Source organism: Oncorhynchus clarkii, chromosome 7 (genome assembly GCF_045791955.1).
Source record: "Oncorhynchus clarkii lewisi isolate Uvic-CL-2024 chromosome 7, UVic_Ocla_1.0, whole genome shotgun sequence".
Taxonomy (NCBI): Eukaryota; Metazoa; Chordata; class Actinopteri; order Salmoniformes; family Salmonidae; genus Oncorhynchus; species Oncorhynchus clarkii.
Genome location: NC_092153.1, coordinates 8,158,953 through 8,173,942, shown reverse-complemented (window position 1 = coordinate 8,173,942; position 14,990 = coordinate 8,158,953). Strand labels below are relative to the sequence as shown.

The 14,990-nt window shown below is 47.1% G+C and overlaps 1 protein-coding gene across 1 annotated transcript in view; it reads left to right on the top strand.

Moving 5' to 3' along the window:
• The window catches only part of LOC139413995 (glypican-6-like), a 188,303-nt gene that overhangs the window by 130,963 nt on the left and 42,350 nt on the right, over nt 1-14,990 (top strand). Inside the window, exons 4-5 of the mRNA XM_071161880.1 lie at nt 2,887-3,036; nt 6,013-6,042. Of these exons, the coding sequence (XP_071017981.1) occupies nt 2,887-3,036; nt 6,013-6,042 (180 nt within the window). The remainder of the gene's footprint in view (nt 1-2,886; nt 3,037-6,012; nt 6,043-14,990) is intronic.

Genomic DNA, 14,990 nt, shown 5'->3' with positions numbered 1-14,990 from the left:
AGGTCTACTGAATGGGGCTGTAGGTCTACTGAATGGGGCTGTAGGTCTACTGAATGGGGCTGTAGGTCTACTGAATGGTGCTGGGCTGTAGGTCTACTGAATGGTTCTGTAGGTCTACTGAATGGCGCTGTAGGTCTACTGAATGGGTCTGTAGGTCTACTGAATGGGTCTGTAGGTCTACTGAATGGGGCTGTAGGTCTACTGAATGGCGCTTGGCTGTAGGTCTATTGAATGGTGCTGGGCTGTAGGTCTACTGAATGGTGCTGGGCTGTAGGTCTACTGAATGGCGCTTGGCTGTAGGTCTACTGAATGGCGCTGGGCTGTAGGTCTACTGAATGGTGCTGGGCTGTAGGTCTACTGAATGGGGCTGTAGGTCTACTGAATGGTGCTGGGCTGTAGGTCTACTGAATGGTGCTGGGCTGTAGGTCTACTGAATGGGTCTGTAGGTCTACTGAATGGTGCTGGGCTGTAGGTCTACTGAATGGTGCTGGGCTGTAGGTCTACTGAATGGGTCTGTAGGTCTACTGAATGGTGCTGGGCTGTAGGTCTACTGAATGGGGCTGTAGGTCTACTGAATGGTGCTGGGCTGTAGGTCTACTGAATGGGGCTGTAGGTCTACTGAATGGGGCTGTAGGTCTACTGAATGGTGCTGGGCTGTAGGTCTACTGAATGGTGCTGGGCTGTAGGTCTACTGAATGGGTCTGTAGGTCTACTGAATGGGGCTGTAGGTCTACTGAATGGGTCTGTAGGTCTACTGAATGGGGCTGTAGGTCTACTGAATGGGGTAGGTCTACTGAATGGGGCTGTAGGTCTACTGAATGGGGCTGTAGGTCTACTGAATGGGGCTGTAGGTCTACTGAATGGTGCTGGGCTGTAGGTCTACTGAATGGGTCTGTAGGTCTACTGAATGGGGCTGTAGGTCTACTGAATGGGTCTGTAGGTCTACTGAATGGGGCTGTAGGTCTACTGAATGGTGCTGTAGGTCTACTGAATGGTGCTGGGCTGTAGGTCTACTGAATGGCGCTGGGCTGTAGGTCTACTGAATGGTGCTGTGCTGTAGGTCTACTGAATGGTGCTGTAGGTCTACTGAATGGTGCTGGGCTGTAGGTCTACTGAATGGTGCTGTGCTGTAGGTCTACTGAATGGTGCTGGGCTGTAGGTCTACTGAATGGTGATGGGCTGTAGGTCTCCTGAATGGTGCTGGGCTGTAGGTCTACTGAATGGTGCTGGGCTGTAGGTCTACTGAATGGTGCTGGGCTGTAGGTCTACTGAATGGTGCTGGGCTGTAGGTCTACTGAACGGTGCTGGGCTGTAGGTCTACTGAATGGTTCTGTAGGTCTACTGAATGGCGCTGTAGGTCTACTGAATGGGTCTGTAGGTCTACTGAATGGGTCTGTAGGTCTACTGAATGGGGCTGTAGGTCTACTGAATGGCGCTTGGCTGTAGGTCTATTGAATGGTGCTGGGCTGTAGGTCTACTGAATGGTGCTGGGCTGTAGGTCTACTGAATGGCGCTTGGCTGTAGGTCTACTGAATGGCGCTGGGCTGTAGGTCTACTGAATGGTGCTGGGCTGTAGGTCTACTGAATGGGGCTGTAGGTCTACTGAATGGTGCTGGGCTGTAGGTCTACTGAATGGTGCTGGGCTGTAGGTCTACTGAATGGTGCTGGGCTGTAGGTCTACTGAATGGGTCTGTAGGTCTACTGAATGGTGCTGGGCTGTAGGTCTACTGAATGGGGCTGTAGGTCTACTGAATGGTGCTGGGCTGTAGGTCTACTGAATGGGGCTGTAGGTCTACTGAATGGGCTGTAGGTCTACTGAATGGTGCTGGGCTGTAGGTCTACTGAATGGTGCTGGGCTGTAGGTCTACTGAATGGGTCTGTAGGTCTACTGAATGGGGCTGTAGGTCTACTGAATGGGTCTGTAGGTCTACTGAATGGGGCTGTAGGTCTACTGAATGGGGCTGTAGGTCTACTGAATGGGGCTGTAGGTCTACTGAATGGGGCTGTAGGTCTACTGAATGGTGCTGGGCTGTAGGTCTACTGAATGGGTCTGTAGGTCTACTGAATGGGGCTGTAGGTCTACTGAATGGGTCTGTAGGTCTACTGAATGGGGCTGTAGGTCTACTGAATGGTGCTGTAGGTCTACTGAATGGTGCTGGGCTGTAGGTCTACTGAATGGCGCTGGGCTGTAGGTCTACTGAATGGTGCTGTGCTGTAGGTCTACTGAATGGTGCTGTAGGTCTACTGAATGGTGCTGGGCTGTAGGTCTACTGAATGGTGCTGTGCTGTAGGTCTACTGAATGGTGCTGTAGGTCTACTGAATGGTGCTGTAGGTCTACTGAATGGTGCTGGGCTGTAGGTCTACTGAATGGTGCTGTGCTGTAGGTCTACTGAATGGTGCTGTAGGTCTACTGAATGGTGCTGGGCTGTAGGTCTACTGAATGGTGCTGGGCTGTAGGTCTACTGAATGGCGCTGGGCTGTAGGTCTACTGAATGGTGCTGGGCTGTAGGTCTACTGAATGGTGCTGGGCTGTAGGTCTACTGAATGGTGCTGGGCTGTAGGTCTACTGAATGGGGCTGTAGGTCTACTGAATGGCGCTGGGCTGTAGGTCTACTGAATGGGTCTGTAGGTCTACTGAATGGGGCTGTAGGTCTACTGAATGGTGCTGGGCTGTAGGTCTACTGAATGGTGCTGGGCTATTATTGTCAAATCGGTTGATATTTGACGAGTTGAGGTTGCCATTGTAGTAATCCCTTTTAGATAACAAGACTCCTCGATATGACTAATGCACATCTGTGGTATCCCTGTCCTACCTGGCGGATTGTAAAGTAGGTTTGTTTTCTCCACAGTAAGTTAACAGGGTGTGTCTCTATGTGGTCTTTCAGGTGTTCCAGGGGTGTGGTCAGCCCAAGCCGTCTGGGATGGGCAGCAGCAGATCAGCCAGGGGGATCTCTGATGTCTTCAACGCCCGATTCAGACCCTACAGCCCAGAGGAGAGACCCACCACGGCCGCTGGCACCAGCCTGGACAGACTGGTAAGAGATGAGGACAGGGAGGAGGACAGACTGGTAAGAGAGGAGGACAGGGATGAGGACAGACTGGTAAGAGATGAGGACAGGGAAGAGGACAGACTGGTAAGAGAGGAGGATAGGGAGAAGGACAGACTGGTAAGATAGGAGGACAGGGAGGAGGACAGACTGGTAAGAGAGGAGGACAGGAAGGAGGACAGACTGGTGGGATAGGAGGACAGGGAGGAGGACAGACTGGTAAGAGATGAGGACAGTGAGGAGGACAGACTGGTCAGAGATGAGGCCAGGGAGGAGGACAGACTGGTGGGATAGGAGGACAGGGAGGAGGACAGACGGGTAAGAGAGGAGGACAGGTGGGAGGACAGACTGGTAAGAGATGAGGCCAGGGAGGAGGACAGACTGGTAAGAGAGGAGTACAGACTGGTAAGATAGGAGGACAGACTGGTAAGAGAGGAGGACAGACTGGTAAGAGAGGAGGGCAGGGAGAAGGACAGACTGGTAAGAGAGGAGGACAGGGAGGAAGGCAGGGAGAAGGACAGACTGGTAAGAGAGGAGGGCAGGGAGAAGGACAGACTGGTAAGAGAGGAGGACAGGGAGGAAGACAGGGAGAAGGACAGACTGGTAAGAGAGGAGGGCAGGGAGAAGGACAGACTGGTAAGAGAGGAGGACAGGGAGAAGGACAGACTGGTAAGGGAGAAGGACAGACTGGTAAGAGAGGAGGAGAGGGAGAAGGAGAGACTGGTAAGGGAGAAGGACAGACTGGTAAGAGAGGAGGACAGGGTGAAGGACAGACTGATAAGAGAAGAGGACAGGGAGAAGGACAAACTGGTAAGGGAGAAGGACAGACTGGTAAGAGAGGAGGACAGGGAGAAGGACAGACTGGTAAGAGAGGAGGACAAGGAGGAAGGCAGGGAGAAGGACAGACTGGTAAGAGAGGAGGACAGGGAGGAGGACAGTGAAGGGATACTCTACTCTAGACATTTCTGTATCAGATATCTAGGGTTGGGGGTAGGATAATCTGATCCTAGATCTGTGGTTAGGGGAAGGAGAAGGAAGGGTGGCAGGGAGAGAACCACTCTAGTCTCAGATGTAGACAAGAGACCAGAATCTTCTATATCAGACCAACGTTATAGAAGTCTCTGGAAGTGTGAAATCATACTGTCTACTGAGAGAACCAGCAGAGAGATAGTTTGAGATTAAATCACTTTTATGTTATCCCCTGAGTCCTTCTCTGAGTCCAAAATGGCACCCTATTCCCTATATAGTGCACTAGTTTTGATGGTCCCGGTCAAAAGTAGTGCAGAATAAAGGGAATGGGGCTTCATTTGGACCCCAGCCCCTCCTCTCAGTTGAATCCTCAGTTCCATGTTCAGGTCATGGCTCTGTGTTGACTCATACACAGCCTCGGTCTCCCACCATCCTGTCATCTCCCCAGGGGAGAGTGAAGTGTGCAGGGATAAGTGTGCTCTCTCCTCTCAAGCGCTCTCTCACTCTACTGTTACCTTGATGTCAAACCCTGGAGGGTTTTCTGGGAACAAAGGGCTGGTGGTCAAATCATGGAGGGTTTTATGGGAACAAAGACCTGGTGGTCACACCATGGAGGGTTTTATGGGAACAAAGACCTGGTGGTCACACCATGGAGGGTTTTATGGGAACAAAGAGCTGGTGGTCACATCATGGAGGGTTTTATAGGAACAAAGAGCTGGTGGTCACACCCTGGATGGTTTTATGGGAACAAAGAGCTGGTGGTCACACCCTGGAGGGTTTTATGGGAACAAAGAGCTGGTGGTCACACCCTGGAGGGTTTTATGGGAACAAAGAGCTGGTGGTCACACCCTGGTTGGTTTTATGGGAACAAAGAGCTGGTGGTCACACCCTGGAGGGTTTTATGGGAACAAAGAGCTGGTGGTCACACCATGGAGGGTTTTCTAGGAACAAAGAGCTGGTGGTCACACCATGGAGGGTTTTATAGGAACAAAGAGCTGGTGGTAACATCATGGAGGGTTTTATGGGAACAAAGAGCTGGTGGTCACACCCTGGATGGTTTTATGGGAACAAAGAGCTGGTGGTCACACCCTGGAGGGTTTTATGGGAACAAAGAGCTGGTGGTCACACCATGGAGGGTTTTATGGGAACAAAGAGCTGGTGGTCACATCATGGAGGGTTTTATGGGAACAAAGAGCTGGTGGTCACACCATGGAGGGTTTTATGGGAACAAAGAGCTGGTGGTCACATCATGGAGGGTTTTATGGGAACAAAGACCTGGTGGTCACATCATGGAGGGTTTTATGGGAACAAAGAGCTCAAGGAAACAACATATGCATGTCAATACATATTTACACACCTATTTTCAACACCCACTTTTCTTTTAAGCAATTCTTGAAAAATCCATACACTACCCCTCCGGGATGATACATTATCCCTCCGGGATGATACATTACCCCTCCAGGATGATACATTACCCCTACAGGATGTTACATTACCCCTCCAGGATGGTACATTACCCGCCCAGGATGTTACATTACCCCTCCGGGATGTTACATTAACCCTCCGGGATGGTACATTACCCCTCCGGGATGTTACATTTCCCTCCAGGATGATACATTACCCCTCCAGGATGGTACATTACCCCTCCAGGATAGTACATTACTCCTCCAGGATGATAACACCAGGACATTGTCTTAGAGAAGATGTAGATTGGAAAGATAATTTTAATATAATGTGTTATAATACATAATGATTGAGGCAGGTGTAATAACATGAGTTGAGAGGTGCTTAGACTCCCAAAGAGAGAGGAGGCAGGGGAATTGAATATCTTGCCAGAACTATTTATCACGTTCTATGGTTGCTATTGGTTTCCAGACTAATGCATGTATTCATAGCCTTCCTTGCATTGTATAGGTTTTATTTCTCTCTCTGTGTCTCTCTCTCATCTGCCTTTCTATTAAATCCCTCTCTTCTCTGTTTCTCTGCTGCTCCCAGAGGACAGTGTGGAGGACAATGCAACACAGCGTAAGCCTTCCTTCCAATCCGCCTCTTACCTCATCTCATCTGTCTTGTGGATCTGTCCTGTCCTCTTCCTACTTGTCAACATTACTCTCAGAGAGATATCTGTAATGTCTGATGCTGCTACAGGAGGCTGTAGTCTAGATGTATAGCTGTAGTGTCTGATGCTGCTACAGGAGGCTGTAGTCTAGATGTAGTTTATGATGATGCTACAGGAGGCTGTAGTCTAGATGTAGTTTCTGATGCTGCTACGGGAGGTTGTAGTCTAGCTGAAGTGACTGATGCCGCTACAGGAGACTGTAGTCTAGCTGTAGTGTCTGATGCTGCTACAGGAGGCTGTAGTCTAGCTGAAGTGTCTGATGCTGCTACAGAAGGCTGTAGTCTAGCTGAAGTGTCTGATCCCGCTACAAGAGGCTGTAGTCTAGCTGAAGTGTCTGATGCCGCTACAGGAGGCTGTAGTCTAGCTGAAGTGTCTGATGCCGCTACAGGAGGCTGTAGTCTAGATGTAGTGTCTGATGCTGCTACAGGAGGCTGTAGTCTAGCTGAAGTGTCTGATGCTGCTACAGGAGGCTGTAGTCTAGCTGTAGTTCTGATGCTGCTACAGGAGGCTGTGGTCTAGATGTAGTGTCTGATGCTGCTACAGGAGGCAGAAGTCTAGATGTATAGCTGTAGTGTCTGATGCCGCTACAGGAGGCTGTAGTCTAGCTGAAGTGTCTGATGCTGCTACAGGAGGCTGTAGTCTAGCTGTAGTGTCTGATGCTGCTACAGGAGGCTGTAGTCTAGATGTATAACTGAAGTGTCTGATGTGGCTACAGGAGGCTGTAGTCTAGCTGAAGTGTCTGATGCTGCTACAGGAGGTTGTAGTCTAGCTGAAGTGTCTGATGCTGCTACAGGAGGTTGTAGTCTAGCTGAAGTGTCTGATGCTGCTACAGGAGGTTGTAGTCTAGCTGAAGTGTCTGATGCTGCTACAGGAGGTTGTAGTCTAGCTGAAGTGTCTGATGCTGCTACAGGAGGTTGTTGTCTAGATGTATAACTGAAGTGTCTGATGCTGCTACAGGAGGCTGTATAACTGTAGTGTCTGATGCTGCTACAGGAGGTTGTAGTCTAGCTGAAGTGTCTGATGCTGCTACAGGAGGTTGTAGTCTAGATGTATAACTGAAGTGTCTGATGCTGCTACAGGAGGTTGTAGTCTAGATGTATAACTGAAGTGTCTGATGCTGCTACAGGAGGTTGTAGTCTAGCTGAAGTGTCTGATGCTGCTACAGGAGGTTGTAGTCTAGCTGAAGTGTCTGATGCTGCTACAGGAGGTTGTAGTCTAGCTGAAGTGTCTGATGCCGCTACAGGAGGCTGTAGTCTAGATGTAGTGTCTGATGCTGCTACAGGAGGCTGTAGTCTAGCTGAAGTGTCTGATGCTGCTACAGGAGGCTGTAGTCTAGCTGTAGTTCTGATGCTGCTACAGGAGGCTGTGGTCTAGATGTAGTGTCTGATGCTGCTACAGGAGGCAGAAGTCTAGATGTATAGCTGTAGTGTCTGATGCCGCTACAGGAGGCTGTAGTCTAGCTGAAGTGTCTGATGCTGCTACAGGAGGCTGTAGTCTAGCTGTAGTGTCTGATGCTGCTACAGGAGGCTGTAGTCTAGATGTATAACTGAAGTGTCTGATGTGGCTACAGGAGGCTGTAGTCTAGCTGAAGTGTCTGATGCTGCTACAGGAGGTTGTAGTCTAGCTGAAGTGTCTGATGCTGCTACAGGAGGTTGTAGTCTAGCTGAAGTGTCTGATGCTGCTACAGGAGGTTGTAGTCTAGCTGAAGTGTCTGATGCTGCTACAGGAGGTTGTTGTCTAGATGTATAACTGAAGTGTCTGATGCTGCTACAGGAGGCTGTATAACTGTAGTGTCTGATGCTGCTACAGGAGGTTGTAGTCTAGCTGAAGTGTCTGATGCTGCTACAGGAGGTTGTAGTCTAGATGTATAACTGAAGTGTCTGATGCTGCTACAGGAGGTTGTAGTCTAGATGTATAACTGAAGTGTCTGATGCTGCTACAGGAGGTTGTAGTCTAGATGTATAACTGAAGTGTCTGATGCTGCTACAGGAGGTTGTAGTCTAGCTGAAGTGTCTGATGCTGCTACAGGAGGTTGTAGTCTAGCTGAAGTGTCTGATGCTGCTACAGGAGGTTGTAGTCTAGCTGAAGTGTCTGATGCTGCTACAGGAGGTTGTTGTCTAGATGTATAACTGAAGTGTCTGATGCTGCTACAGGAGGTTGTAGTCTAGATGTATAGCTGTAGTGTCTGATACTGCTACAGGAGGCTGTAGTCTAGCTGAAGTGTCTGATGCTGCTACAGGAGGCTGTATAGCTGTAGTGTGTGATGCTGCTAGGTATTATATATTGTATTTTATGTACTCAAATATACATGTTTTTATTGTCAGCTATTATATATTTTATGTACTCATATATTTTGTATTTTATCTTACATTTACATTAGTCATCTAACAGACTCCCATCTAGAGAGACCCACTGAACCATTTACATTAATCATCTAACAGACTCCCATCTAGAGAGACCCACAGAACCACCCAGGGTCAACACCCTGCCCCAGTGCACCGCGAATCCCCCACAATTCCCTGAGAGCGGCACCTCAACCATCTGAGACCCCCCCCCCCCATCCCTGAACATATGTAATGAATAATAAAATATTATAATTCCATTCCGCACCCCCAAGTTTGGACACACCTGCGTGAATCAGGCCTTCGTGGTCGAATGTCTGAAAATAAACCACTACTAAAGGAAACCAATAAGAAGAAGTGACTTGCTTGGGCCAAGAAACACGAGCAATGGACATTAGACCGGTGGAAATCTGTCCTTAGAGACAAATTTGCCATTTTATGAGACGCAGAGTAGGTGAACGGATGAGCTCCGCATCTGTGGTTCCTACCGCGAAGCATGGAGGAGGAGGTGCGATGGTGCAGTGGTGCTTTGCTGGTAACACTGTCAGTGGTTTATTTAGAATTCAAGGCACACTTAACCAGCATGGCTACCACAGCATTCGGCAGCGATACGCCATCCCATCTGGTTTGCGCTTCGTGGGACTTTCATTTGTTTTTCAACAGGACAATGACCCACCACACCTCCAGGTTGAATCAGGGCTATTTGACCAATAAGAAGAGTGAGGGAGTGCTGCATCAGATAACCTGCCCTCCACAATCACCCGACCTCAACCCAATTGAGATGGATTGGGATGAGTTGGACTACAGGGTGAAGGAAAAGCAGCCAACAAGTGCTCAGCATATGTGGGAACTCCTTCAAGACTGTTGGAAAAGCATTCCAGGTGAAGCTGGTTGAGAGAATGCCAAGAGTGCTCAAAGCTGTCATCAAGGCAAAGGGTGGCTACTTTGAAGAATATCAATATAACATATATTTTGATTTGTTTAAGACATTTTTCTGGTTACGACATGATTCCATATGTGTTATTTCATAGTTTTGATGTCTTCACTACTATTCTACAATGTAGAAAACCCCTTGAATGCGTAGGTGTTGTAAAACTTTTGACTGGTACTGTACATGATGGATGCTGGTGGCCAATCCTCAAAGGCTTTAGTTTTTGACAAACCCTTACCCAAGGTAGAACAAAACACCACCATGTTGTTTCACATCTCTAATTTATGAAACGTGCAGAATAATGCCAGGCTGGGTGGGGGCTGGAGGGGGCTGCGTGGGGGGAGGCACATAAGCTCATGTAACCCAACATTGCAAGCTCTAATATTGGTGGAAACAGAGACCTTTTAAACACAGAGATACAACAGATGGAAACAGAGACCTTTAAACACAGAGATACAACAGATGGAAACAGATACCTATAAACACAGAGATACAATAGATGGAAACAGAGATCTTTAAACACAGAGATACAACAGTTGGAAACAGAAACCTTTAAACACAGAGATACAACAGATGGAAACAGAGACCTTTAAACACAGAGATACCTATAAACACAGAGATACAACAGGTGGAAACAGATACCTATAAACACAGAGAGACAATAGATGGAAACAGAGCCCTTTAAACACAGAGATACCTATAAACACAGAGATACAACAGATGGAAACAGAGACCCTTTCAACACAGAGATACCTATAAACACAGAGATACAACAGGTGGAAACAGAGACCTATAAACACAGAGACACAATAGATGGAAACAGAGGCCTTTAAACACAGAGATACAACAGGTGGAAACAGAGACCTTTAAACACAGAGACACAATAGATGGAAACAGAGACCTATCAACAAAGAGATACAACAGGTGGAAACAGAGATCTTTAAACACAGAGATACCTATAAACACAGAGATACCTATAAACACAGAGATACAACAGGTGGAAACAGAGACCTATAAACACAGAGACACAATAGATGGAAAGAGAGACCTTTAAACACAGAGATACCTATAAACACAGAGATACAACAGATGGAAACAGAGACCCTTTAAACACAGAGATACAACAGGTGGAAACAGAGACCTTTACACAGAGATACAACAGATTGAAACAGAGACCTATAAACACAGAGATACCTATAAACACAGAGATACAACAGGTGGAAACAGAGACCTTTAAACACAGAGATACAACAGATGGAAACAGAGACCTATAAACACAGAGATTACAACAGATGGAAACAGAGACCTTTAAACACAGAGATACCTATAAACACAGAGATACAACAGGTGGAAACAGAGATTTATATGGTAATTCAACCACCCTTAATATTCAGTACATCTTGGTGAATGAATCTTCCCTAATTGACCTGTGCTCCTCCCTCTTCCTGAACTCACATCTCTACTCTAGGGAGAAGGGTTTCTCTCTCTGTCTCTCTGTCTCTCTGTCTCACTCACTCACTCACTCACTCACTCACTCACTCACTCACTCACTCACAGTATAGACAGTGTACTGAGCCAAGAGTCTTTTAAAAGATGTCACTGTGGAGACAGTATAGACAGTGTACTGAACCAAGAGTCTTTTAAAAGATGTCACTGTGGAGCCAGTATAGACAGTGTACTGAGCCAAGAGTCTTTTAAAAGGGGGGGGGGGGGGTCTCAAACGGCAACCTACATAGCCCCCATAGAGCTCTGGTTAAAAGTAGTGGTCTTTATAGGGAGTAGGGTTCCACGTGGCACCCTACCTAGGACAGTGGCTGTGCGCTCTGTGCCGGGGCAAAATGAGAGTTCTTCGGAGTGTGAAATGGTTTGGTGACATAATCCTCTCTGAGCCTGAGGTGAACGGAGAGATTCTGTCTCGTCCAACACACGGTGATCCTGCCTTTCAGCTTGTGACCAGGGTTAAGGCTCTCTGAGCCTGAGGTGAACGGAGAGATTCTGTCTCGTCCAACACACAGTGATCCTGCCTTTCAGCTTGTGACCAGGGTTAAGGCTCTCTGACGTGTTGACAGAGCGTAGTAGTTCAAATCAAATCAAATCAAATCAAATTTATTTATATAGCCCTTCGTACATCAGCTGATATCTCAAAGTGCTGTACAGAAACCCAGCCTAAAACCCCAAACAGCAAGCAATGCAGGTGTAGAAGCACGGTGGCTAGGAAAAACTCCCTAGAAAGGCCAAAACCTAGGAAGAAACCTAGAGAGGAACCAGGCTATGTGGGGTGGCCAGTCCTCTTCTGGCTGTGCCGGGTGGAGATTATAACAAAACATGGTCAAGATGTTCAAATGTTCATAAATGACCAGCATGGTCGAATAATAATAAGGCAGAATAGTAGAAACTGGAGCAGCAGCACAGTCAGGTGGACTGGGGACAGCAAGGAGTCATCATGTCAGGTATTCCTGGGGCATGGTCCTATGGCTCAGGTCCTCCGAGAGAGATAAAGAAAGAGAGAATTAGAGAGAGCATATGTGGGATGGCCAGTCCTCTTCTGGCTGTGCCGGGTGGAGCCGGGTGGAGATTAGTGGACACTCAGTCTAAATATGATATATCATAGTTAACATCTTATGCGTGTTCCTACTACGAAGGGTTGGAGACTCTAACGAGCTCGTAGGAGACGTTGTTTCGCGATAGATGTGTCTATACTGTAAAACTGCACCTCATTTTTGTTCTACCTGTTCTGTGAATGAAATAACCCTCCTCCCACACACAGAGTAATTATGATATTACCTGGTTTAATAATCATTCTGGATGGGTCTAATACAGCTGTTTCCAAAGGCCTGCTTCCTTTATCACAGTTACACACTTTCTACCATTTGGTGTCATGAATTAATAAAGGGCTTCTGAGCATCAATATTCACAACCCCCCTCTCTCTCTTTCTTCATGGGAAACAGCTCTCTCTCTCTCTCTCTCTCTCTCTCTCTCTCTCTCTCTCTCTCTCTCTCTCTCTCTCTCTCTCTCTCTGTCTCTCTCCCTCTCTCTCTCTCTCTCTCTCTCTCTCTCTCTCTCTCTGTCTCTCTGTCTCTCTCTCTCTCTCTCTCTCTCTCTCTCTCTCTCTCTCTCTCTCTCTCTCTCTCTCTCTCTCTCTCTCTCTCTCTCTCTCTCTCTCTCTCTCTCAGCTCATATAGAATGGTGGAATATTGACCCATGATCAGCAGGAGGACCTGACTTTTAATTAACCTAGGTTGACGTGAGGTTAGGATGACGTGAGGTTAGGATGACGTGAGGTTAGGATGACGTGAGGTTAGGTTGACGTGAGGTTAGGTTAACGTGAGGTTAGGTTGACGTGAGGTTAAGATGACGTGCGGTTAGGTTGATGTGAGGTTAGGTTGACGTGAGGTTAGGATGACGTGAGGTTAGGTTGACGTGAGGTTAGGATGACGTGAGGTTAGGTTGATGTGAGGTTAGGTTGACGCGAGGTTAGGATGACGTGCGGTTAGGTTGACGTGAGGTTAGGATGACGTGAGGTTAGGATGACGTGAGGTTAGGATGAAGTGAGGTTAGGTTGACGTGAGGTTAGGATGACGTGAGGTTAGGATGACGTGAGGTTAGGATGACGTGAGGTTAGGATGACTTGAGGTTAGGTTGACGTGAGGTTAGGTTAACATGAGGTTAGGATGACGTGAGGTTAGAATGACGTGAGGTTAGAATGATGTGAGGTTAGGATGACGTGAGGTTAGGGTTGACGTGAGGTTAGGGTTGACGTGAGGTTAGGGTTGACGTGAGTTTAGGATGACGTGAGGTTAGGTTGAACTGGGGTTTAATGGGAGAGTATTGGTAGGGGATGTTCTGGTTTAATGGGAGAGTATTGGTAGGGGATGTTCTGAGGTTTAATGGGAGAGTATTGGTAGGTGATGTTATGAGGTTTAATGGGAGAGTATTGGTAGGGGATGTTATGAGGTTTAATGGGAGAGTATTGATAGGGGATGTTATGAATTTTAATGGGAGAGTATTGGTAGGGGATGTTATGAGGTTTAATGGGAGAGTATTGGTAGGGGATGTTCTGGTTTAATGGGAGAGTATTGGTAGGGGATGTTCTGGTTTAATGGGAGAGTATTGGTAGGGGATGTTCTGGTTTAATGGGAGAGTATTGGTAGGGGATGTTCTGAGGTTTAATGGGAGAGTATTGGTAGGGGATGTCCTGGTGTAATGGGAAGGTATTGGTAGGGGATTTTATGAAGTTTAATGGGAGAGTATTGGTAGTGGAGGTAATGAGGTTTAATGGGAGAGTATTGGTAGGGGATGTTCTGAGGTTTAATGGGAGAGTATTGGTAGGGGATGTTCTGAGGTTTAATGGGAGAGTATTGGTAGGGGATGTTATGAGGTTTAATGGGAGAGTATTGGTAGGGGATGTTCTGGTTTAATGGGAGAGTATTGGTAGGGGATGTTCTGGTTTAATGGGAGAGTATTGGTAGGGGATGTTATGAGGTTTAATGGGAGAGTATTGGTAGGGGATGTTCTGGTTTAATGGGAGAGTATTGGTAGGGGATGTTCTGAGGTTTAATGGGAGAGTATTGGTAGGGGATGTTATGAGGTTTAATGGGAGAGTATTGGTAGGGGATGTTATGAGGTTTAATGGGAGAGTATTGGTAGGGGATGTTATGAGGTTTAATTGGAGAGTATTGGTAGGGGATGTTATGAGGTTTAACGGGAGAGTATTTGTAGGGGATGTTATGAGGTTTAATGGGAGAGTATTGGTAGGGGATGTTCTGAGGTTTAATGGGAGAGTATTGGTAGGGGATGTTATGAGGTTTAATGGGAGAGTATTGGTAGGGGATGTTCTGGTTTAATGGGAGAGTATTGGTAGGGGATGTTCTGAGGTTTAATGGGAGAGTATTGGTAGGGGATGTTCTGGTTTAATGGGAGAGTATTGGTAGGGGATGTTCTGGTTTGATGGGAGATTATTGGTATGGGATGTTCTGAGGTTTAATGGGAGAGTATTGGTAGGGGATGTTCTGGTTTAATGGGAGAGTATTGGTAGGGGATGTTATGAGGTTTAATGGGAGAGTATTGGTAGGGGATGTTATGAGGTTTAATGGGAGAGTATTGGTAGGGGATGTTCTGGTTTAATGGGAGAGTATTGGTAGGGGATGTTATGAGGTTTAATGGGAGAGTATTTGTAGGGGATGTTATGAGGTTTAATGGGAGAGTATTGGTAGGGGATGTTCTGGTTTAATGGGAGAGTATTGTTAGGGGATGTTATGAGGTTTAATGGTAGAGTATTTGTAGGGGATGTTATGAGGTTTAATGGGAGAGTATTGGTAGGGGATGTTCTGGTTTAATGGGAGAGTATTGGTAGGGGATGTTCTGGTTTAATGGGAGAGTATTGGTAGGGGATGTTCTGAGGTTTAATGGGAGAGTATTGGTAGGGGATGTTCTGAGGTTTAATGGGAGAATATTGGTAGGGGATGTTATGAGGTTTAATGGGAGAGTATTGGTAGGGGATGTTCTGAGGTTTAATGGGAGAGTATTGGTAGGGGATGTTCTGGTTTAATGGGAGAGTATTGGTAGGGGATGTTATGAGGT